At 44.2% G+C, this 27,485-nt stretch overlaps 1 protein-coding gene across 1 annotated transcript in view; it reads left to right on the forward strand.

The window, feature by feature from the left end:
• Positions 1 to 27,485, forward strand: part of LOC126481758 (trypsin-1-like) — a 127,126-nt gene that overhangs the window by 90,788 nt on the left and 8,853 nt on the right. Inside the window, exon 5 of the mRNA XM_050105713.1 lies at positions 20,061 to 20,174. Coding sequence (XP_049961670.1) covers positions 20,061 to 20,174 — 114 coding nt within the window. The remainder of the gene's footprint in view (positions 1 to 20,060; positions 20,175 to 27,485) is intronic.

Consider the following 27,485-nt stretch of genomic DNA (forward strand, 5'->3'; position numbering starts at 1 on the left):
AACATGGATTCCGGAAACAGCGATCGTGTGAGACCCAACTCGCTTTATTTGTTCATGAGACCCAGAAAATATTAGATACAGGCTCCCAGGTAGATGCTATTTTTCTTGACTTCCGGAAGGCGTTCGATACAGTTCCGCACTGTCGCCTGATAAACAAAGTAAGAGCCTACAGAATATCAGACCAGCTGTGTGGCTGGATTGAAGAGTTTTTAGCAAACAGAACACAGCATGTTGTTATCAATGGAGAGACGTCTACAGACGTTAAAGTAACCTCTGGCGTGCCACAGGGGAGTGTTATGGGACCATTGCTTTTCACAATATATGTAAATGACCTAGTAGATAGTGTCGGAAGTTCCATGCGGCTTTTCGCGGATGGTGCTGTAGTATACAGAGAAGTTGCAGCATTAGAAAATTGTAGCGAAATGCAGGAAGATCTGCAGCGGATAGGCACTTGGTGCAGGGAGTGGCAACTGTCCCTTAACATAGACAAATATAATGTATTGCGAATACATAGAAAGAAGGATCCTTTATTGTATGATTATATGATAGCGGAACAAACACTGGTAGCAGTTACTCCTGTAAAATATCTGGGAGTATGCGTGCGGAACGATTTGAAGTGGAATGATCATATAAAATTAATTGTTGGTAAGGCGGGTACCAGGTTGAGATTCATTGGGAGAGTGCTTAGAAAATGTAGTCCATCAACAAAGGAGGTGGCTTACAAAACACTCGTTCGACCTATACTTGAGTATTGCTCATCAGTGTGGGATCCGTACCAGATCGGTTTGACGGAGGAGATAGAGAAGATCCAAAGAAGAGCGGCGCGTTTCGTCACAGGGTTATTTGGTAACCGTGATAGCGTTACGGAGATGTTTAATAAACTCAAGTGGCAGACTCTGCAAGAGAGGCGCTCTGCATCGCGGTGTAGCTTGCTCACCAGGTTTCGAGAGGGTGCGTTTCTGGATGAGGTATCGATTATATTGCTTCTCCCTACTTATACCTCCCGAGGAGATCACGAATGTAAAATTAGAGAGATTAGAGCGCGCACGGAGGCTTTCAGACAGTCGTTCTTCCCGCGAACCATACGCGACTGGAACAGGAAAGGGAGGTAATGACAGTGGCACGTAAAGTGCCCTCCGCCACACACCGTTGGGTGGCTTGCGGAGTATAAATGTAAATGTAGATGTAGCGAGAAACCCAGCGATCACTCACCTTTTAGCACCCCAATTGACGGACGAGTGTGTTAGCACTACCAACAGAGACGTTCGGTTGTGCAGCGAGATGTTTGATTGGGATCCGTCGATCACCACGAGTGAGAGTGTCAGCACGTTCGAACATTCCAGGAGTTACACCATTGCGCGGGCCGCCGGCGTGAAGAAGTTCGACCAGGTTGTGCGACCTTTCTGCGAAGATTACAGGCGCCTCACCTAACGACTCACTGTGCTTTTGTTCACTGCCAGGTCTCTTTTAACATTCTGCAAGTGCCTATAAAAATCTGCTATTCTCTGGTTTTCTATCAAAAGAAACTCAATTACAGTTCTCTGCTTGGACTGCACCTCTGTTACAGGCGCCATTTTGAAGGCTACTTATAACCGCGGCACCTATCGGAACGTCATGAAACTGTAGGGGCTGAAGCTGGAATATATCATCATGTCCCACAGCAAATTCCGCTGTTTTCAACTGAAATTAGCCGAGAAAAAAATGCGTCGCATTGCTTATTGGACTCTTATACACTGCTGGCCACCGTAAATGCAACACCAAGAAAGACAAGAGGTATCACAACAAAATTTATTTTGTAGATAACATGTTGACCAAGTATCAAATGATTACGTTTACAGACGTCTGTGGCATGTGGTTCCTGCCAGAATAAGTAGCCAGAGTAGCCGCCATTGTAGGAGATCACCGCTGCCACACGTCTCGGCATTGAGTCAAAGAGACGTTGGATGTGTTCCTGGGGTACAGCAGCCCAAGCAGCTTCCACACGTTGCCAAAGATCATCTGGTGTGGCAGTTGGGGATGTAATCTGGGTCACTCGTTGAGCAACCATGGACCACATGTTTTCTATTGGCGAAAGATCCGGAGAGCGAGCCGGCCAGGGAAGCAATTCAGTCTGGTTATTGACGAAGAACCTTTGGACAATGCGTGCCACGTGTGGTCGCGCATTATCCTGTTGAAATATGGCTGTGGCCGGGCCCTGAAGCTAAGGAAGGACAACTGGCTCCAGCACCTCGGATATGTAGCGCCGGCTATTTAAAGTACCGGCAATGCGTACTAGAGGCGTGCGAGAGTAATATCCAATACCGCCCCATACCATAATACCCGGTGCAAGACCAGTGTGGCGGTGCATGATGCAGCTGTCCAGCATCCTCTCTCCACGGTGTCTCCACACTCGAATCCGACCATCGTGGTGCTGCAGACAGAAGCGTGCCTCGTCAGTAAAGACAACGTCATTCCATTCTGCCGTCCACATCCGTCTGTCATCACACCATTGGCGACGGAGACGTCTGTGGTTCTGCGTCAATGATAGACGAAGCAATGGACGTCCTGCGGACAGACCACTCTGCTGTAAACGGCGTCGAATGGTACGCGCAGACACTGGATGATGCGTTACAGACGCAATGTGCTGTGCTATGGTTCGGGATGTCACTGAGCGATCCGTCACTGCCATGCGCACAATTTGCCTATCAGCACGTGCAGTGGTGCACCGAGGTGAATGCGATCGACCACGTCGGTCCGTCGTACCCTCCTGCATCCAACGGTCACATATCCGCATTACAGTTGTTTGGTTTCGTCCAACACGACTAGCGATTTCTCTGTATGATAATCCACAATCTCGGTAAGCCACTATCCATCCTCTGTCGAACTCGGATACTTGATCAAACGATGTTCGCTGTTGTCTAAGAGGCATAACTGATCGTCTTGTGAAACAACCACAAGGTAAACACACGTGCCGAACGTACACTCGTCGAAATCGCCAAGCCTTAAATGGCGCTGCGAGGTGGCACCACAGGCGCGCGTGATGTGCGTCTGCGCTGAAATTCTAATCAGTTGCATATCTCATCGCTGCAAACCCATGGTGTAAATTTCACTTGATTCGGATGCTTCCTTCAGGGTGTTGCATTTACGGTGGCCAGCAGTGTAGAATACAGCTTCTAACGTCTGCTTACGTTATAAATGAATTGCAATTTTGTCATATGATGACATGTTGGAGACCGTGGCTGTTTTTGAAGACAAATGTTGATCGTGTTAGGACAGCAACCAGCCACAAATTTACTTTGAGTTCCTTTATTCAAAGGAAACCGTTAATGAGTTGTGTTAAATATTTGCCATTAATCATGCAAAAACTTTAGGGTTGAAGACATAAAACCGTAATTGTGTTTCTCTTTTAGTTACCATTATTCAACTACAGACTAATAAAAAAATCCGTGTTTGTAATGTCATATCTCCTAAACTATGTGTCGTACAATGATACAATTTTGCAGATACGTTCAGTGGTGTATGGTGATACACGTGCTGCGAATATAGTTACTAGTAAAGAAGTAATATATTAGACAGTCAAGCCTGTTGCTGAATTAATACTACACGAACAGCGAAAATGTAGAAAAATTTTTACTTTCGTTGTTTTATGTGGGCGTCAGCGAGAAAAAGTTTGTAAAAGGTTTCAAATTATGTGTAAAATTTGTTGTCAGTCGGCAAGTGCTCTCATTATCAAGTAATGGATGAATATAGTCCGGGAAATCTGCTGACGGGAGTTACACTGCCTCAGGACTTATACATGAATTTTAACTTGTTAAACCTGTAACGTAAGATTCTACCTCTTACGAGATAGATTATGACAGCATTTTAAATTTCTAAATGCTGTAAATAATTGTATGGAATACTGAAAATCAAATTTTTATTGCTCCTGGAAGCCATTAGACAGGTAAACTGCAAGGCTGTTATGGACCGCCACGAATAGGGTACCGCTTGCGCGATATATACTCAATTATTATTTATTGAATGTATTTCAGTCTGAGTCTCCCCCACAATTTTTACACTTTACAGTTCCTTCTACTACCATGGATGCCTCGGCACGTGTCCTATCTTCCTGTCTCTTCTTCTTTTCAGTGTTTTCTGTGCGTACCTTTCATTGCCGATTATGCGTAGAACCTTCATATTCTTTACCTTATCACTCCACCTAATTTGCAACAGCCTTCTGTAGCACCACATCTCAAATTCTTCGATTCTCTTCCGTTCTAGTTTGCCCACTGTTGAAAATTCGCTGTCATGCAATACTGTGCGCCAAACATACATGCTCAGAAATCTCGTCCCCAAATTACGACCTATGATACCAGTCGATTTCTGTTGGCCTTGGATGCCTTCTTTGCCTCTGCTGTTCTGCTTTTTATGTCCTCCCTGCTTCGTCCGGCATGTTATTTTGCTTCCAGGGTAACAGAATACCTTAAATTAGTATACTTCGTAGTCTCTAATTTTGATGTTAATTTTATTGTTAATCACATTCGGTGTACTTTCAACCTATATTCTGTATTCATTAGACTGTTCATTCCATCAACAGATCCTTTATTCTTCTTCATCTTCACTGAGGATATTAGAGTCATCACCAAATCTTATAATTGATCACCCTAAATTTTATTCACATGCTTTAAACTTTCTCTTATTTTCGTCATTGCGTCTTCAATGTATAGATTGAACAGTAGGGGCGAAAGGCTACATCTCTATCTTACAGCTTTTTCATCCGGCCACTTCGTTCTTTGTCTTCCAGTCTTAGGGTTCGAAATATTGTATATTACCCGTCTTTCCATACAGCTTGCTCCTAATTCGAACATCTTTCGCAATTTTATATTGTCAAAAGATTTTTCTAGGTCGGCGAATGTTATGAGTGTGTCTTGATTTTTCTTCGTTCTTGCTTGCATGGCTCTGAGCACTATGGGACTCAACTGCTGTGGTCATCAGTCCCCTAGAACTTAGAACTACTTAAACCTAACTAACCTAAGGACATCACACATATCCATGCCCGAGGCAGGATTCGAACCTGCGACCGTAGCAGTCGCACGGTCCCGGACTGCGCGCCTAGAACCGCGAGACCACCGCGGCCGACTTTGCTTGCATTAACAAGTGCATTCACAGAGCTGCTTCTCTCATGGCTTTACACTTCCTAAAGTCAAATTCATCGTCATCTAACAGAACCTCAATTTGATCCTGCAGCTACACAGAGTAATTAAAGTCATGCATTTAAGTGTAGCATTTGCAACAATCAGAAAACGAAAGAATTAGTTTTGCTGTATGCAGGAGCGAAATTAAGGTACGTACTAAATGCTTTTGTTTCAACACGAGTAACACGTTTTGGATTATAGCTAAACTGATTTTGGTTATACCTGAAATCAAAAGAAATGTAATTATGCCTAATTCACGAAGTCTTTACTTCATACAGTAGATGTACCCACGGTTACACCATCATCGTAAGGTGAAAGGCATCTTTTACACAACTGTTCATTGTAGCAAGTATCGGCAATTACTTTCTGCTGCATGCAAGGTAGCCGCGATGTTAAGTTACGTTTTTCAAGTACAATAAGAAAGTTATGTGTTTATGTGTCCCCCATCCTGATGCGGAAATTGTCATTTCCTTCTCATTGTAGGTCGGTCATACAGTGTCGCGTCGATGTGCAACTATAACAACATGTGCGCTGTTTCTGATGGGGCAAATCGTACACACTGCGCAAACATTATGGGATTGACGAACTGCAAGAAACAGATGTAATTTTCCCGTCCCAATACATAACAATTACTGTTCATATTGCAACTACGTGTCGCAAGCTGTCTTCTCGACCACCTTACCATACATGGTGATGTAACGAATCACCGATAGCTGTCACTACGAATAGCTGAGTAAAAGATGCCTTTAAGCTGGTGATGATGGTCAAACTGTCGAAATGACTAGTGGATGAAGTTAAATCCTTCTGACTGATGAAGAAGTACATGTCCAAAAGAACAGACACCATATCCATATAAGTATATAGTTCTGGCAATACCGGCCACGACCTTCCTCTTCTGCGCGGATGCACTTATGTTACCCGAACTCTTACGGGACTTGGTAAGAATGTGTTCCACGAGTAATGGGTGTGTTGGGTAGGGACACTACGAATGCAGTGTGTGGACATATAAGGTGAGGATGCTCGCCCTCTGTAATAAAAAAAAACTGAGTAAAGAAATCAACGATCAACTTGAACAGATATCTTGTGACTTCCGCCCAGACCAAACGGAACGAACAATACCAAACAAAATGCAGATGGATAGGGCGTCTGTCATGTAAGCAGGAGATCCCGAGTTCGAGTCCCGGTCGGCGCACACATTTTCACCTGTCCCCGTTGATATACAAAAGGCCTGTCAGCAGCTGAAGGTATTAATATATAATTCTAATCTGCACGATAGTCTGACAAGCCCTCTAACATAGCCATCTCAAACCAAGGGGAAACTGTAGCCATTATTTTTCCCGAAGACATGCAGCTTTATTGTATCGTTTAATAATGGTAAAATATTCCGGAAGTGAAATAGTCACCCCTTCGGATATCCGGGTGGAGAACGTTCAGAGGGATGTGATCGTCATAACAAAACAACTGTCTACAGGGCAAAGTGTGGATTGTTACATCTATCAGTCAAAAAGGTAGGTCAGACAACTTGAAAAGAGAAATTACTTGGTTTAAGACCGGTGTGAGGAGATCTAGTGAAGTGCCGTCGCCGGACGAATGGGATTTCCGGCCATCAGAACACAGCATTTTCAACAAAAAATTGGATGGGATAACGCAAGATAATGTCTGATAATGAACACGAAAATAGGACTGCGGGTAAACTACTAAGCACATCGTAGCGAATGGATTATCATATCCAAGACAAAGCAAAGACCCACCATCGTAGTACAATTGTTTATGGCTATTTGCTTCACAGATGATGAAAAAGGTTTTTCAAATGCATGATGAAATAAAAGGAATTATTCAGTACCTTAATGGAGATTATGGACTGGAATCATATGGAAGGAGAAGGGAGAGGAGGTAAAACATTAAAAGAATATGGACTGGGGACAGGATTGAAAGGTGACACCATCCGGCAGAATTTTGCACAGAGCACAATCATTCAAGAAGGTCGTGTATGTCAAAGAGATATGGAGACACTGGAAAATTATGTAATATCGAGAATGAGATTCATAAGGTAGATTTCAAAGTGAAAAATATTCTTGAATGGAAAACTAATAACTGTAGTGGCATGTACAATAATGAAGAAGGGAAACACACTTCTTGTAAGTGTCACTTCTACACAAGTCTTACAATTTACTTCTAAGAATAACACATCTCTACCAAAAGGTTGTCGAATATACTATATAAAGAGCTTATCCTCAGACACAGAAAGCAAACATTTTTGTCAATCCACAAAGAGTACAATAAAAAAGACGTAACACATTACCGTATAAAATTCTAAAAGTAATAAAGTCACAAATGAACCAGGCATGTCAGACGGACACGATAAAAATTGAGTGCCAAACACTAACAACAAACTGGCAGAGTTCAACTTGCAATTCCAGACAATTTATGACTACTACTTTGTTAAATTTTGCAATAGAGTTAATTTAAGAAACTAAATTATTTGACTAATTTGAAATGTCGAAATAGAACAAAATTGTCTTCGTAGCAGTTCGTATTATCGAGTCCGCAGGCACTCTGCGTTTCAAGGCTGCTACAGTCCACAATATAACGCTTCACTTAGTTTTGTGTTTTGCTTTCTGTCTGTAACAATTCACAATTATATTTTCGTTCGGTATTCAACTGTTCTACAATTTTCGCAATAACATTTCTTTTGTGAGTTTCAGGTGGAAGCTATTATGGTAGGTCACACTACCACACTCTTTTTCCTGTCCCCATCCATCGTCTCTCTCGCGCACATAACAGTCCCGCTTCCGTTGCTACCAATAACCGCAATCGCAGCGTCGTCTGCTACATTAATGGAATTACAATTTAAATTATAGTCAACCCATTCCATGATAACTACAGTCATACATTATTTTAGAAATTCTACGTACAGGATTTAATCGGGTTAACAAATTATTCAGTAATTACACAACGCTAGTATTATAATCGTAAAACAGCTAACAAACGACTGTCAACTTCCGCTCACACTCAAATAAAAAAACTCGGCACACACATACGGTGCCATAGTCACTTGTTTCCGTTACAGAAATGACGCAATGAACTTCTAGCCCAGGATGGCAGTTTTCACGCGTGAGTTACGACATTAACTCTCAGAAACTTTTTCCAAAGTTACATCGCTGCCAGCAGCACCTATGTGTGGCTTTTCGCAAAATTCGTCGTCGTGTAGAATTCTCATGAACAGGGCTGATGGATGAGAGTGCTCAGATGCTCGTTAAGCACAAATTGTTTCGCTGCTGACGAAAATTCTGCGTTTTCAAACTTTCACGAAAACAAAGTGATAACTACAAATGGACCAGATGCTTTGAAATTCCAAATAAAGCTAAAACAAAGCTTACAGTTAGACTAGGCCATAATAAATTTAACGAATTTTTTTCAAAAATACAGTCGACAAGTGAGTTAGGTAATGTATGGGTTGCAGTTGTCCAACAAATAGCTACAACTTACTCTAAGCAGGAAAAAGGATCTTAAGATACATCCATCTAGTATACTGTCAACATTAATCTTTATCTCTTTGTAGTGATTAAAACATCAATGACACGGTAATGCACAGACAAGTTTCTTTGCGGCTGAACTAAATTAGCAGCGTTTAGTTACAAAAACGTGCATTTTCAGTTTACAGATCGGACGTGAGAAAATAGTTTGAAAGTAAGACAAAATAACAATGCCCTGTTCATGTCAGTATTAATGTTCTGCTTAGAAATTATATTATTCATGGTGCATCATTCAAGTTGCGGAGAATTCTTAATTCTTCAGAAGTTAGCTGACCTGTTTCTTCGGATCAGTCATGATTTCTCTATAGAAACCGTACGCTACTGAATAATTACCGCTACGTAACAGTAAGATTTCTCACTACCCAATTCAAAGAACGAACCGACACTTCGAAATTCATTTCTCTCGAAGATTCATCTTGTACAGCGCCCATCTCCTCTAACGTGAAAACTCATACATAAACAACATAATCATGACCAGCTCATAAATTGAGACGCCAAGAGGGATTAAAGTACTAACTCACGCCTTGAAAGTAACTGATCGACCGTACGTGTGAATTCTTAGGAGAACGGTTATATTTTCTCCCTCACAAAACGTTAGTGACCGCCAGTTCGTCAGGCCGCTTGATTTATTGTGCTACTCGTTCTCAACAGAGAGACAACAACGTTCAACTTACTTTCATAGTGCAAGAGGTGAATTACCCGCAGCGTTATTGAACCTCGGTGAGCTTTGTCCAGACTCCGTCGCAAAAGGCCTTCAACAAAATGAATGCACAGATCTTCACGCAAAGGACTTACTATAAAACAGACACTAGTGTATCCTTGATTTCAATGTGACCGAAGACATATCTGAATGTAAAGCTCGGGGCGTACACAGCTCAGAAAAAGAAGAGTCAGAAGAAACACGTCAGCAGAAATCCCGATGTTACTATAAGGTCGAAACTGCTCATGTGGTTTAGGGTATTGGACATACGGTAGACAACACATAATCTTCATCATAAGGGTGCTTTTGCTTCATAGAACCTCCACGGGCTAAGTGCCAGTGACTCCCCAGCTTGGTTCGTGTGGCTCAACGCTCAATGATGATTTAAACCACACGTTATTTAGGTGTGAGAGCTATTGGAATCGGTAAGTAACGTTGAGCAAGAGAATAAGCAACTTGAAACATCTCGTATGCTTCTGCGACTGGAGGGATTCTTTTGGTAGCTTTGCGTAAATATTCTCACTTTCTTCTCCTTGGTAACCTTAAATATAAAATGTCTGAATAAGCTAATGAATTAAAGAGGACATTTGTAAATGAATGGTGCACTATTAAAAATCAAGAATAAATCCATTTGTTACTTTATCTGGGCAAAACCTTACAGCATAAGCAGTGGCAAATGTCCAAGATTTTGACGCATTAACCAGAATCTTTCAATATGTGAACCTTCGGTCACACGGCATACACCTATACGGTAATCAAATTCTTCCCATACTTGGTGATGGTCTGAAGTGCATGCTTTATTCGATCGTACACTTCCTCAAAGGACATGGGCATTGGCAGTAAACAAACTCTGTCTTTCACAAATGAGACGCCCGCTAAACCCGCTGGGCAGAAGGTAATAGGATTGTGGAAAGGGACAAATCGGTTGAGATCAGTCCCACCTAATTGTAATTTAATAACTTTTACAGCCAAAGCGGCACATAGCCGGACCTTTACCGAATGCAACTCTTTCACGGCTGAAGGCCTCCAAACAAGAAATCTTAACAAATCAACAAGATGAAAATCCAATTAAGATAGCAATAAAATAATTTTAGAAAATTATCGCAGCAAAGTAGATAGAACCAACATATGTAAGGTGCAATATCAAAAGCTGAAGGCCACAATTAAGTTTCAAAATTTTAAATCATTTTTCCATAATATTTTAAAGGCAGAAGCCCGCAATGATGAACCTCGAAAGATAAATTTCAGAATTAATTTTGCAAAATTTTTAAGAAAAACGAAAAATAAACGTACGCCTTAAATTTTAACTAGCTAAAACAGATAACTAAACACCGATAGCACTCAGAAGCCTCCAGGGAGGCCGGTTTGCCCTCGTTCACTTCGGCGAGACAGGTGGTGAGCCCAGCTACACTTGATCCGTCGGAACCCATCCAGGGGACAGCCACGGACCGACCGACACAACAACTTGCTTCCCATCAATCAGTACATGAGAACTCAAACAGAAAATTCACCGCATTTTAACTGAGGATTTTGAAATGAGGAAAGTCTACACGAAAATGGTGTCAAAAATCCTGTCGAGTGAGATGAAAGAGCGGTGTTTGTTGCTGTGCCAGGAATTGCATGAGCGCTACGAAACGGACCAAGAATTTTTGGACACAGTGATCAGAGGCAACGAGATTTGGATTTTTGAGTGCGATTCGGAAACAAAACTTTAGAGTAGCGAGTGGCACATCTAGGAGTCTCCTCGCCTGAGGCAAGCAGGGATGAGCAAATTGCGAATCAAGCCAAAGGTCATCGTGTTTTGTGACAGAAAAGGTTTGGTTCACAGTGAATTCGTACCTTGAGGATAAACAGGGAACAAGGAGTGTTATTGTGAAGTGTTCAAACTGTTTCGCAAACGGGGTTCGACCTCTGCAAAAAAAAATTTGCAACAATTGTATTGTGCACCATGAAAATGAGTCAAGCCACACTGCGTTCATTGTCCCCGAGTTGCTGGTCGAAATGGGTGTGGCAACGCTGCCCCAGCCATCCTGAAGCCCCGATCTGGCACCAGCAGACTTCTTTCTGTTCCCAAGGATTAAAGAAACCGCGAAAGGGACTCTGAATGGGACGCTGGTAGCGGTAAAAGCAGTTTCGACGACCCACTGAAGGAGATTCCCGTTGACGACTTCCAGGGCGCCTTCACTTTTAGGATGAAGCGTTAGCAGTGGTGCATCGAAGCAGGGGAAGCGTACTTTGAAAAGTTCTAGAAAGATTGTAAACTGATACTGAATAAATGATTAAAAGAATTCCTTCTGGGAACTTTTGGGAAAGACCCTGATGTCCAAATTACCTACAAACTATGGGTTTGTTTACAAGGGTAATCCCAAAGTAAGGTCTCCTATTTTTTTATAAGTAAAGAACTCTGTTTGTGTGGCAGTTGGTCACACTGTTATGAAGAGTGCTTCACGCGCTGTGTGTAAACATGCGCACGCCGCGCTGAGGCGCTCAGTCTTGGCTTGGTATCCGTTGAGAATGGAGCTCCCGTTGGATGTTACCGCCAAATGAGAATTGCGCGCAGATATTCGGTTTTTGAACGCAAAGGGCACTACATCGATTGAAATACATCGCCAACTGACGGAGGTGTATGGTGAGTCGTGCATGGATGTCAAAAATGTTCGTAAGTGGTGCAGAGAGTTTGCAGCTGGTCGGCCCGAAATTCACGACGAGCAAAGGAGCCGGAGACCGTAAATTTCTGAGGAGACAGTGTTGAAGATCGGCGGATCACCCTGGATGATCTCTGAGGTTTCCCGAAGCACCGCTCACAGTATTTTAATGGAAACATTGAACTACCGGAGGGTGCCACGCATGCTGACTGAAGACCATATGCGGCAACGAGTTGATGCTTCCCGCGCATTTCTTAACCGCCTTGCAGCCGAACAGAACAACTTTCTGGACTCAATTGTTACGGGTGACGAAATCTGGGCACACAATTTTACACCTGAGACCAAGCTACAATGAAGCCAGTGGCGGCATCCTTCCTCGCCAAAGCCGCGGAAATCCAAACACAGTCTGCCGGTAAAGTTATGACAACCGATTTTTGGAATCGGAAAGGGGTATTGTTGGTCGACTTTATGACCACTGGGATTCAGCTCCGACGACGAGGTGAAAGAAGAGGTTCATAACTTTCTGAACAGCGTGGCGGCGAGCTGGTATTACATGGGCATACAAAAACTGCCACAGCGCCTACAAAAACGCATCGACAGAAATGGTGATTATGTCGAAAAATAGCTAATGTTCAACTGTAAACTGTTGTAAAACACTGTCGAAATAAACAGGTCTATGTAATTATAAAAAAAACTAGGAGACCTTACTTTTGGGATTACTCTCCTATAAGTAACATTTCTGCTACTAAATAGTCACAATCCGTGTAACCTCATGTCACCCAAACGTCCATAAACAGGCAGCCCATAGCTCAGTGCTAAATAGGGAAAATAGTCTTTGAATCAAGAAAACATGCAACAGGTAAAGAAATATCATGGTGAAATAGACCGCGGTTGCCAATGACTTTACTACTTCTGTAGCCGACGCAGTCGAGACACAAACACCACACAAAGAAAGATAAAAAGTGTATATCTAGCGCTCCATAGATTATCAGTATACCACAGAAAATTGCAAATATTTTCAAAAACCACAAAGTAATATTTCATGTAAAGTACACTCATGACCCGTACTCAGCATCTGGAATATACAAAGTACGATGCGAGGAATGCTCCATGTTCTGCCTAGGACAAAGAGGGCGAGATTTCAACCCAGTTTTACAGAGCACATTAAAGCCTGCCTGCACACACACACACACACACACACACACACACAAACACACACACACACAACATCACACATTACAGGTCACCAGTTTGGAAAAGTAGAGAAAAATGTCCAAGTACTCCATCAACTAAATAAAGGGCATAAAATGGATCTGTTAGAAGAAATGAAGATATATTCACAATGCAGAAAATATGTAAACAATTTGTTAAACGAAAAACTTGAAAGTGACTCAGCGATTTCCCTCAGATGTTCCACAGTACACGTAAATGAAAATAGTACATAACACAAAGAAATAAGCAATACTGTAAATAGATATAAACAAATTATGATTCAGATAAGATAAATACCCTCTGTAGAAACTTATGACGTACTTCAAGGAAGACCAATCTCATTATTTCTGTTGGCTGCGTCTAGAAACATCTTTGAAATGTAGAACTTCCATGACCGCACTCTGGGCACCAAAATGTAGTAAACTTAGGAACTGAAATACAAATGACCCCATTCCAGGCGCCAAAAATGTAGTAAATTCAAACTAATAAAGCAGACAAAACTTTACATTTGTTCATATTATGTACAACTTATCAATACAAAATAAGTTAGGTCCAATTTAAATAGGCACACACACGAGTCAGTAAATTAACCGCTTTATCTCATCACATGACTCAGTCAGCGTTACATACAAGCGTGGGCGACTTGTGTGATGTTGGCGCGATGTATCGATCACTTGCAAAATATCTTGTGACGCCGGCCCACTGGCCGAGCGGTTCTAGGCGCTACAGTTTGGAACCGTGTGACCGCTACGGTCGCAGGTTCGAATCCTGCCTCGGGCATGGATGTGTGTAATGTCCTTAGGTTAGTTAGGTTTAAGTAGTTCTAATTTCTAGGGGACTGATGACCTCATCAGATAAGTCCAATTGTGGTCAGAGTCCTTTGAACCATTTTGTCTTTATGACATCATGTGGCTGCTTGTTGACTGCCGGCACCTTCCCTCTTCACGTACTGTATCTTTGGATGATGATATTTTCCTTGTGGGGCGCTCAACTGCGCCTGTACAAATTCCCAATCTTTGCACAGTCCAATCTCGCCACTTTCCCGAATGATGATGAAATGATGAAGACAACACAAACACTCAGCCCGTGGGCGGAGAAAATCCCAGACCCGGCTGGGAATCGAACCCGGGAACCCGGGACCCCGTGATCCAGAGGCAGCAATGCTAGCCACTAGACTTCGAGGTGCGAACCGTATGCCTTTGGAGGAGACGTTCTGAGCATTACAACTTTTTCTCGTTCAGAACTTCCTGTTTGATCCCTCCCCAGCGGCTTTTCCTCGATCGAGTGGGCACCCTTGGCTCGCAACGTGCTCACGGCATCTATTGTCTGTACTAATTAGATCTCTTACTTCTTTTCCACTTCTGCAGCGCCTTACTGCACATACCAGTGGTGCTACAGTCACAATTTGGTCCAGTTTACTGCCAGGAGTTGGTCGTTGACAGCCTTTCACAAGGTGTCCAGCCTCGTTCAAGGCTGTATCAACTTGTTTGGCACGTTCATAATTTTGCCAGACTGGTGCAGAATATTCTCTTGCAGAGAAATATAGTGTCGGGGCAGAAGTTCGAAGAGCTATTGATGGAGCGCCCCAGGAGGTTCCTGTGAGTTTACTGATGATGTTCTGTGCAGTGGGGCTTTCTTCGCTGTGGGCTTGAATGTAAGTGAGCTGTCCATCTTTACTGCAAGGTATATAGGAGTTCCTCGGTACAATAGTTTTTCTCCTCGCCAAATGGTGCTTAGTTTTCTTTTCAGGAGGAGAACAACGTATGAATGAATCAATGCCTGATTCTCTTCTGCCGCACGGGATTAGCCGAGCGGTCTCAGGCGCTGCAGTCATGCACTGTGCGGCTGGTCCCGGCGGAGGTTCGAGTCCTCCCTCGGGCATGGGTAGGTGTGTTTGTCCTTAGGATAATTTAGGTTAAGTAGTGTGTAAGCTTAGGGACTGATGGACCTTAGCAGTTAAGTCCCATAAGATTTCACACACATTTGAGCATTTTGAGTCTCTTCTCAAATATTAGTATTGTGTGTTAATAGCAGCGCTATCACGCTTAGTATATCTGTAGTTCAGGCTGTGCTAAATTATATCAGCTACCATGGGTACTTTGACGTTTTTGTTAAAGCAGTGGTGGTGAACGTCGTCTATTCTTTCGATAAAATCGAACTGCAAGTAGTTTCAAACTGAGGTTAATGGTAAGGATAAAATTAAAGATATGGTACTAAGATAGGGAGATAGTGTTTTACGGTATCGATGAATATGTCCTATATCTGATTGTTATTCTCGTCGTAAGAGCTTCATAGATACTGATAGGTGTAAGATTATGATGTCACTCCTGCAATAAAGAACTCAATATCGCGAATTTCTTCTGTCTCAAGTGTGATTACTCTTATCACTGACATAAAAAGAAAGATAAATTAATTTATAACAGAGGGATAATCAGTTGTCAGTTGTGGATGACGAAACCAGCTCTTGCAGAATAATCTGCTTCTCGTATGTTTGTGTAGTATATTGGTCTGGAAAATAAAAATGCAAGAAGAGAGGCAGAAGAAAATAATTTGCAGTTGATGTATGTAGCTTGAAAAACAATTACATCCTTAAATACTTTACCTTTGGAAATATATATGATTCGCCAGGTCACAGATTTGTAGGTTCGAATTCATAATTTAATACCCCCGCCGGAGGCCGGCTGGTTGGAATCATATGAGCTGGCCTGGATGTCGTAGCGGAATAGTACAGAATGCTGTCATGTAGGGCACATGCGAAGCGTGGCATGGGCAGAACCACTGACTCAGGTATGGGTGGTTATGATTAGTGCTTACTAATGAAGATCCAATGGCATCGACACATGGTAGATGTGTTATCGCGTTGTTGCGGAAACCGTTTACTCTAGAAAAAAATTAATTCCGATTTTGGCAACCAGGTGCAAATCTGGCGCTGTCCAGCATCTCGTCGGTGTTTCCGGTGCTCATACGTAGTAAACTGCGTAACCGCCAGTTTATTTCATTATTAACATTATACCTTTCTCACGTGTTTGAACTTTTCTGCCCACATCCCCACAAATATCTATCAAGTTTTGCTGCAATATGATAATTACAGCCCACACTCGACCTTTGTCAGTACCTGCAATTTAATTGCGACCACCAGGTACTTACTTGTCAGTGGTGATAGGCCTGGCCCGGCGTTGGTTTCAGCTACTTCGGACCTGGCCTTTGCCTCACGTGTTCTACTCGTAATGCCAGTCGTTCGTGCTGGATGTGTTTGTGTTTATCTCCGTGCTCGTCTCCATACGGTGTGAGGACTCTCTGCCCACCCATAGTTCGACTCATACGTCGAATTTCGCTATGTCTTCAGGCGATCAGCTCCCGGCTTTGCTTTCGAGCCACCGTCGGTTAGTACAGTTTACACTTATACCGACAGTGAGAGTTTGCAGCGTTGTCACGCATTAAGCTTTGTCTCTTGCGAATGCTTGTCACCTAAGAAAGGCATATGTTGGTTGTAATATGGTTTTCGAAGAAATACCTTTTTTTCTCCTCCCCCCCCCCCTCCCCGCCTTCTCTCTCTCTCTCTCTCTCTCTGTATATGTGCATTGTGTATGTATGTACACTCATGCTCATAAATTAAGGATAATTGCAGAATGTGGTGCCACACACCGTGGCAATACACAAAACTGGCGCTAATAGCATAGGCACATAGGGGACACACGACAGAGATCTGTAAGTCCACGGTATTGGTGATAAGTTGAGAAAACCATCCCAAAACGCATGTGCTACAAAACGCCACTGTTTACTGCGCATGTACCCAAACATCAATATGGGATATGATAACACGTACACAGGCCGCACAACGGGTTGGCATACTCTGGATAAGGTGGTCGAGCAGCTGCTGGGGTATAGCCTCCCACTCTTGAACCAGTGCCTGTCGGAGCTCCTGAAGAGTTCTGGGGGTTTGAAGACGTGCAGCGATACGTCGACCGAGAGCATCCCAGACGTCATAGCTGGTGCTTAGGTCTGGAGAACAGGCAGGCCACTCCATTCGCCTGATATCTTCTGTTTCAAGGTACTCCTCAACGATGGCAGCTCGGTGGGGCCGTTCGTTATCATCCACCAGGAGGATGGTGGGACCCACTGCACCCCTGAAAACGCGGACATACTGGTGCAAAATGACGTCCTGGTACACCTGACCTGTTACAGTTCCTCTGTCAAAGACATGCAGGGGTGTACGTGCACCGATCATAATCCCACCCCACACCATCAAACTACCACCTCCATAAAGGTCCCTTTCAAGTACATTAAGGGGCTGGTATTTGATTCCTGGTTCACACCAGATGAAAACCCGGAGAGAATCACTGTTCAGACTATACCTGGACTCGTCCTTGAACATGACCTGGGACCACTGTTCCAATGACCATGTACTGTGTCCTTCACACCAGGCTTTCAGAGCTTTCCTGTGACCAGGGGTCAGTGGAACGCACCTTGCAGGTCTCCAGGCGAATAAACCATGTCTGTTCAGTAGTCTGTAGACTGTGTGTCTGAAGACAACTGTTCCAGTGGCTGCGGTAAGGTCCCGAGCAAGGCTACCTGCGGTACTCCGTGGGCGTCTGCGGGCACTGATGGTGAGATATCGGTCTTCTTGTGGTGTTTTACACCGTGGACATCCCGTTCAAATGGTTCAAATGGCTCTGAGCACTATGGGACTTAACTTCTGAGGTCATCAGTCCCCTAGAACTTAGAACTACTTAAACCTAACTAACCTAAGGACATCACACACATCCATGCCCTAGGCAGGATTCGAACCTGCGACCGTAGCGGGGACATCCCGTACTGTAGCGCCTGGACACGTTTCCTGTCTGCTGGAATCGTTGCCACAATCTTGAGATCACACTCTGTGGCACACGGAGGGCCCGTGCTACGACCAGCTGTGTTTGAGCAGCCTCCAGTCGCCCTAGTGTTCTACCCCTCATAACGTCACCAATATGTGTTCTTTGAGCCATTTTCAACACGCAGTCACCGTTAGCACGTCTGAAAACGTCTGAACACTTACTCGCTGCACCGCACTCTGAGATGCACCAACAAAAAAATGGTTCAAATGGCTCTGAGCACTATGGGACTCAACTGCTGTGGTCATAAGTCCCCTAGGACTTAGAACTACTTAAACCTAACTAACCTAAGGACATCACACACATCCATGCCCGAGGCAGGATTCGAACCTGCGACCGTAGCGGTCGTGCGGTTCCAGACTGTAGCGCCTTTAACCGCTCGGCCACTCCGGCCGGCATGCACCAACACACCTCTGCGTATGCGGACTGCTGGCAGCGCCACCGTGCGATGACCGCAGGTCGAATGCACCACATGGTCATATCCCGAGGCGATTTAAACCCGCAGACCGCCCACCAGAGCGTTGTTTCACCATGTATCAGCATTATTCTTAATTTATGAGCATGAGTGTATGTGTAATGGTGCTGTGATATCTAAAACATACCTGTGTCATTATACACTGCCCAGTCACATTAATGTGACTGAATAACCAAGTTTTGCAGCGCGTACCGCTGTAAGACGTACAGAAAGAGAGTCATTGATGATCTGGAAGGTACCGCCATGGATGTGCAGCCATGAGAATTCCAGTACTGTGACCAGCTACGCAGAATTCCTCGGCTGATGATCCATTTCGCCTACATCCCGATCGAGACCGTGCCACAGATTCTCGATTGCTTTAAATCCGGGGAGTTTGGTGGCCTGGGGAGTATGGTAAACTCATCCTGGTGCTCGTAGAACCATTCACGTCCACTGCGAGCTGTGTGACACGTCGCGTTGTCCTGGTGGTAGATGCCATCGTCCCTTGGAAAATGAAACTGCATGCAGGGGTGGAACCCAATTAGCTCCACATTTCAACCGCCTTAGACATTCGCTGTATCGTTGTACCAACTTTCCAGTACCCAAGTAATAGAAGGCGTCCGCCTATGCTTTCCGCCAGTCTCTGCGCTGTCTGCTGCTCATTGTCTGTGCCAAAACGTTATCTTCATAGCCAGTGGTTCTTGTGAGCTGAGATGAAAATCAGTGGGAGCCAAGTCCGAACTGATGGATGTTCAATACTTCCCATGGAAAACGCTGCTGGAGTGTCTTCATTGCCCCTGCAGTGTGCGACCGAGAACTGTCATGAAGAAGGAAATGTACGACACGTTATGTGGGAGGCATGAAGGTAAAATCTCTCAACATACTTAGCAGGAGATACCGTCTCATGGGTGTCTTTAGTGCTCATTGTGCGTTCGGAACTGAAAAAAGCGACGTGATGCGATCTACGGGCACACTACAGATACTGTACTGTCCAACAGGTCTGTGCAAAGCTTCATGGCATTTTCACTGTGGTCTCCATTTTGCTACCAGTCGGACCTTAATAAACAAATAGCACCCGTAGGTTGTGTGAATGTGCGTGTGAATGCTTTTCTGTTGATAAGTAAATCTTTTATTGCATAAATGCAGTGCTGGAGATCACTAAATCATTGGCTGTACTTACGTCACCCTTCCATTAATCTTATGAATAAATTTTCAAAATGGCTTTCACGGAAGCAGAATGCTTCTGGTGTGTGCGCTTACAAAGCCTTTGTTTTAGCATGGCATTGGGAGTCCCATGTGCTCACGGTCATTTATTCCTAGTTGTACGTGGTGTACAAGTAGTAAATCCTGACGGCTGCGTTACAGTGTCGTAATAGAATGCCTGTACAGTAAAAAGAAATCGTAAGCATACTGTGTAACATGATGTGTCATGTCTTTTGAGAGAGGCAGTAGTACGTGAGGACTGTGTGGGCGTGTCTGTGTGTTCCAGCTGGAGTCGCCGCTGGAACTGGGCGCTGAACTGCGTCCTGTCTCGCTGCCGGGTCCCCAGCAGGCAGTCAGCGCGGGCACCTCTGCGCTCGTCATGGGATGGGGCTACGCCTACGTAAGTAGTGACACACGCCGCTCTCCATAGCCCCTGTAGGATTTTATTTTCGACGATGTTTACGTTCCGAGAGGATTTACTCATTTCAGTTTCACTTAACCAGTGAATCAGTAGTAAATCAAGCTGTCACCAAGCGGAAGATGGAAGACTGGTCAGAGCCACACAGTTTCACAAGGCATAGACCACTTTTTTTAAGCTGAGTTTTGAAGTGCGTCTTTTTGAGTTTTAGAAAGTTAGAACGGTTAAATTATATATAAGGCGATTTTTTCCACCGTGTTCAAACTCTAGGGATTGATCGATGAGAGTACACAGAACAAAAACGTTCTAATGAACTTACGTCCGGAAATGCATGGTTTCCATGCTAGAGACCATAGATTCAATCATACTTCGTTACAGCGACAGCGGTCTAATACGCCCTGTATCATTCAGCCACAGTTACAGTGTGCGTGGTTTCCACCTAGAGGGTGCTACTGTTCCTCATACGTCATGCTCTAGCGCCCTCTCCTGCCATAGTAATTGGTAATGTGTCCGATTCACTTCTCTTGATGACTCACCTTGTAGTGGATGTGATTCAGCGTTGTACGCAAACAATAGCCACAGTATTCAATGATTGCAACAGTGTTTTGCCATTTGTCTGAGACAGAGTCATTTCAGGCAGCAGGAAATCGTGAAGAACGTACCCGAAATGGTCGGACATCAGACTTGGAGGAAAATGTGATTAATACTGTGTAAGGCGACCGCCGTGTCATTGCCAGGCAGTTGGTCCACCAGTACAGGGTAAGCCAGACGAGCGTATGCAACGTTCTCGATGACAATTATTACTGCCCTTATCACTTATAGCAAGTGCAGGGCTCACTAGCGACAGATTTTCCACATCAGAAGTAGTTTCGTCACCGGTTTCTTCATCAGGAGACCACGATTTCGGGATTTGTGTCATCCATCCTATTCACAATGGTTCAAATGGCTCTGAGCACCATGGGACTTAACTTCTAAGGTCATCAGTCCCCTAGAACTTAGAACTACTTAAACCTAACTAACCTAAGGACATCACACACATCCATGCCCGAAGCAGGATTCGAACCTGCGACCGTAGCGGTCGCGCGGTTCCAGACTGTAGCGCCTCCCTATTCACAGATGAGGCCAACTAGGCGGAGTGCTATTTCAGCTTTGGTAACAGTCGTCTGTGGGGTAGTATGCAGAACCCCCAAGGTATGGTGACAGCGAATCATCAGCATCGGTGCAACCGGAATGTGTGGGCCGGTATAATTGGCGATCGTATTTTGGTACCAGGCTGGAGCCATCGGCGTTTCATGCGGGTGAATTTGCCTCCCCTGCTGGAAGAAGTGCCATTGATGATTCGAAGGGTTACGTTGCTGCTGCCTGATGGTGCTACAGCCACTTCCCCGCTGGGGTCCGGAAGAATTACAATCATGTATTTCCTGGTAGATGAATCGGAGGAGGGGTCCAGTTACACGGCCAGCTCTTTCACCGGATCTCAACTCGTGCGATTTCTGGTTATGGGGCCGTCTCAAAAGTATCTTGTATGCAGAGCCTATTCCAGATGTGGAGACACTGGAGCAGCGTATTCCTGCTGCCTTTGACACTGTTCATCACATACTGTAACTGTGGCTGCATAGTATAGCACGTCTTAGACTGCAGTCTCTGTATCAATGTATGAGTGAATAAATGGTATCTAGCATGGAAACTATGCATTTCCGGACATAAGTTCATTAGACTTTTTTTGTTCCGTTTGCTCTCATCGATCAATCCCTCGAGTTCGTACACATTGGAAAAAAAAATCACGCTGTACGTATTAGTAAATGTTATAGTTATTTAATTATTTGCTGTATTAGTGGCTAACAGAGTAGATGTGTGACTAGGGCCTCCCGTCGGGTAGACCGTTTGCCGGGTGCGAGTTTTTCGATTTGACGCCACTTCGGCGACCTGCGCGTCGATGGGGATGGAATGATGATGATTAGGAAAACACAACACCCAGTCCCTGATCGGAGAAAATCTTCGACCCACACGGAAATCGAACACGGGCCCTTAGGATTGACATTCTGTCGCGCTAACCACTCAGCTATCGGGGGCGGACATTAGTGGCTAATGACTGAAGGTATCTAAACGAAAATCATTTTGCTGGTTTTCGTGCAGCTTACATGCGAAGGAATTTATATCCTCTAGCACGAGGGAACTTCAAAAAAGTAAGGTACACAATATTATGGCAGGCCTCGTAACTTTTATTGAATGCTGCACGGCATTTCAAATTGGCACATATACGTGAAGGTGTTTTTCAACACAGTCACCAAGACTCTGTCAAGAGTGCTCTGAAAGATGTACCAATGGTTGAGTTCATCGACGATAGGAATCCGCTCCTTAGTCATGGAGTCATTCGAGATCCGTTGAGTGAACGTCCTCATCGTCGAAAAATCTAAGATTACTGCGAATAAGTTCCTCAATTCCCTGACACTGTGGTCGATGTGGACGGCGTTTTTTCCAGATCAGCGTCACCCGCGTATATGCGACCTTGGTCAAACTGTTGGTACCATTTCACTGCGACTGGAGACGACAATGCATTTGGTCGGTATACCACAAAAGTTTCACGGTGAATTTGTCTGAGATTTATCAACACTGTGATGCTTTTGTTATCCATACCGTCGCAGAACTATGTCTGCAGGGACATCAGAAAGTAAAGATTATTTCGTACGTCTATTCAGTGAACATGTGCTCCACAGTAAAGATTATTTGGTACGTCTGTCCGGTGAAGACAGCTGAGGAATGATCAATAACAACATCGAATTCAGTTTACGAAACTTATAATTTTTTTTAGCGTTAGCTATGCGGAGGGAATATTCGACTGCTTGAGGAATAGTCAGAAATTATACTGAAACACAATAATTACATTGAAGACACCATCATTCATGATGGTCTGCTGGACATTACGAAAGTCGGGACTTGGTTGTTGACGGGGTGCTTGAGCAACACGGACAGCAATGCTTGCTCTGCAGAGTGATACCATACTGGCCACAAGGTTGGTAAGATGTTTCTGTGGTAGGGCGTTCCATTTCTCCACGAGCGTGGCTGATAATTGTATGGTCGTTGGCGCCTGTACATGTGCCGCAAACGTCTCCCCACCGCATCTCATACGTGCTCGATGCCATGTAAGTTCGGGGTCGGGGCAGGCCAACCAATTCGCTGAGTATCGTCTCGTTCCAAGATCTCCTCTACCTGCGCTGTTCGATGTGATTACTTGTGTTCATCCATAAAAATGAAGTAGGGGCTTAATGCACTTCTGAAAAGTAGCACATGGGGAAGGGGGACAGTGTCAGAATAACGTTAACCAGTGTGTATATCGTGTTCAAAGATTTGAAGGTCAGTGCATCTTTGCAGTATTATGCCTCCCCACATCTGGACAACCAAACCGACAATGTTCCAGGGTGGATTACATTTTTCACTTCTCGTCATATGAGGGAATGAGGATGTGTCCAATCTTTGAACATGGCACACTCACGTTATTTTCGAAGAAAGGAAACTGTGGAGAAATGGTTTAATCTCAGCCTTGGGGACTGTTTCCAGAAACTTCAATTCTCCAGCTTTAATCTTCCTGACACATGGAAAACTGTATACAGGGCTACAACAGGAGAACGTCTGTGAAGTCTGAAATGAAAGGAAAGTAACTGGCAGAAGTGAACCTGTGACGGCGGGTCATGAACGTGGATATCTTACTTGGTAGGGGTATTGTCCGCTAAAGGCATGCTTCCACATTCGAACCCCGATACGGTATACGTTTATCATCTGCCAGGAAGTTTCGTCAAAACCCGTAAACGAACGATGCACATTGTCGTCGGGTTTGGAGAGCTTCCTGAGGTCTGGATGAGTCTGCTCGTGTGTGTGAGTAACTGCAGCGGCGGTTTCGGGCGCACCTGGACGCGTGGCTTACTAGCCGTGCGGCAGAACGCTGTATGCGCGAGTGCCCACACGGATGCGGGAGCCTGCATTCAGGGGTAGGCGCCGCATGCATGCTCACGGAGCGTTACGCAGGCGGTGTGCGTGGGAGGGGAGGCAGCCGCATTGTCCGTCAACTGGCGGCGCGATGCGGGAAGCCGTGCCTGCCACTACTGTTCCCCTTTATACACATGGTTTCCATGTGTGACGGCACACTTGGGTGACGTTACACCAATGGGAGCATCCAAAAGGATAATGGAGATTGCTTGCGTCACTGAGGTACACCTTCTGCAAGTCACAACGTTTTAGTATTTAAGCTAATTTTAGTCTAACAAGGGGAGGCCGCCAATTGTGAAATTCAGATTCGATTCATACTGCGCATAATAAAAGCTCATGGCCAGAGGTGTAATGTGGCAAAGCACCAAGATGCACTTCTCAGCCGTTGTCGAGAAAATCGACAGTTAAAAGAAACCGTTGCGGTGAAATACTCTCTACGATTACTAATTTTCTACAGCGTGGTGGTGCAGCGGTAAGCGCTCGGGTTCGTAATCCGAAGGTCGCCGGATCGAATTTCGCTCCATGCAACTTTTTTTTTAGTATTTGTTTTCAAAAATGGTTCAAATGGCTCTGAGCACTATGGGACTCAACTGCTGAGGTCATTAGTCCCCTAGAACTTAGAACTAGTTAAACCTAACTAACCTAAGGACATCACACACATCCATGCCCGAGGCAGGATTCGAACCTGCGACCGTAGCGGTCTTGCGGTTCCAGACTGCAGCGCCTTTAACCGCACGGCCACTTCGGCCGGCAGTATTTGTTTTTTGTAATTCATATATATATATATATATATATATATATATATATATATATATATATATATATATATATATATATATATATAATTCCCGACAATCAGTTGCAACAATTATGCATATAATAAGTTGTGGGAAGTCGTTTGTCGTGGAAAAACTGGCGACTTCGAACGTCATTATGTTGTATTTCACAAATGTTATTAATTGTCTTCATAATGTTAACCACGTATAGTTAACGGAAGACGTAGAAACGAATACGTATAGCGTAAGTCAAACGTTCGAATTAGAATAGAGACCCCACGAACACAAACTTGCTGTGGCAGGTATGAAATATAAACTCCGTTACTCGCTCGTTACACTTGAAGGACAGATGTTGAATGGGCCGAAACGAGCCGCCCCATAACAGCGTAGTTGCCTGCTAACTTCGAAAGAAGGTAGATGTGGTCCCTAGCGCAACTTGTAACATTATCGAAAATCAGTGCGGACGGGACAGCTTTGGTACACCCTGTTAAACAAACGGAAAAATGGAGACGGTACAATTGGAGAGCGATCCGCCTTCACCAACATGCATAAGCAATTTATTAATAGTTTTTATATATATATATATATATATATATATATATATATATATATATATATATATTTGAATTGCAAAAAACTAATAATAAAAAAATATTGCATGGCGCGAGATTCGATCCGGCGACCTTCGGATTACGAACCCCAGCGCTTACCGCTGCGCTATGACACTGTAGAAAATCATTAATCGTAGAGAGTATTTCACAGCAACGGTTTCTTTTAACTGTCGATTTTCTCGACAACGGCTGAGAAGTGCATCTTGGTGCTTTGCCACATTACATCTCTGGCCATGAGCTTTTATAATGCGCAGTATGAATCGAATCTGAATTTCACAATTGGCGGCCTCCCCTTGTAAGAGTCATTCTCTGTTAATAGCTGACAGCGATAAACATATGCGTACAGGTTTTCAGCAATTATGAAAAAGTTCGAACTTAAAATTAACATTTTTGAAAAAATCATGATTTCGTGCGATTTTTTTTTTTTTTTTTTTTACTAGCATACTTTGCAATCCCCGAATTGCTCTTCAACAGTGGGAAGCAAGAAGGTGCTTAAAACATTAATGTAGGCCTGTGCTGTGATAGTGGCACTCAAAACAACAAGGGGTGCAAGCCCCCTCCATGAAAAACACGACCACACCATAACACCACCGCCTCCGAATTTTATTGTTGCCACTTGTGAGGGATCCGTGATCCCACGAACATAGATATTAGTATCCGACATCCAGGTCGATAGCAGACAGAAGTCGATTGTCGAGCGATGCAGGAGGCAGTGAGATTAGTGTCGAGTAAGCAGTAGAACGGGAGAGACGGGCAAGAATGGTGGTCGAGTGAGTAGTAAACGGTGAATTCATTGGAGTATGACAAATGAGCGCGTACGCCTGATCGTCGTGGGGTTGACCCTCATCGATACCGATTCGTGAGTGATATGAAACCAAAAGTGACAAGTGCCGAATTACGTTTCCGCGTCGGCCAGCAACAACCATGGATTGCAGTGAGGACTGTTGTGAATGTTAACCATCATCATTGCGTGTGACGAAGTACTTTAAATCATCAACCAGTAAAAGATATAACAGTAATTAGACGTGTAAGGCGAAGGTAGCAACTGCCTCAGAATTTGTGTGTTAGTAGAAAATACATATCAATTTGTACATCGCAACTTTTATGATCTTTAATAATAGACAAACTTTCAATCATTATCTGTTCCGTCTCAGGACAGCCACACTCGGTTGAAATACCCCCGAAGCCACAGAAGAAAAACCGATAGCCTTACATCCATTAAGCACACGGTCATATAAACATGATAATTAACTTTTTGGCGGCTTAGGTAAATCACGCAGAATCCAGTAAAGGACATGACGGGGGTGTTTCACACTACACACATTGGCAGATGACGTTCACCAGGCATTCGCCATACCCACACCCTGCCATCGCATTGCCACATTGTGTACTGTGATTTGTCACTCCACACCACGTTTTTCCATTGTTAAACCATCCAATGTTTACGCTCCTTACACCAAGTGAGGCATTTACCGGCATGATGTGTGGCTTATGAGCAGCCATTCGAACATGAGTTTTCTGACCTAACGGTCATAGTACTTGCAGTGGATCCTGATGCAGTTGGGAATTCCTGTGTGATGGTCTGGATAGGTGTCTGCCTATTACGCATTACGATCCTCTTCAACTGTCAGCTCTCTCCGTCAGTCAACAGACGAGGTCGGCCTGTACGCTTTTGTGCTGTACGTGCCCCTTCACGTTTCCACTTCACTGTCACATCGGAAACAGCGGACCTAGGGATGTTTAGAAGTGTCGAAATCTCGCGTACAGGCGTATGACACAAGTGACACCCAATCACCTGACCACGTTCGAAGTTCGTGAGTTCCGCAGAGCGCTCCATTCTGCTCTCTCACGATGTCTAATGACTACTGAGGTCGCCTATATGGAGTACCTGGCAGTAAGTGGCAGCACAATGCATCCGATAT

This window comes from Schistocerca serialis, chromosome 5 (genome assembly GCF_023864345.2).
Source record: "Schistocerca serialis cubense isolate TAMUIC-IGC-003099 chromosome 5, iqSchSeri2.2, whole genome shotgun sequence".
Lineage (NCBI taxonomy): Eukaryota > Metazoa > Arthropoda > Insecta > Orthoptera > Acrididae > Schistocerca > Schistocerca serialis.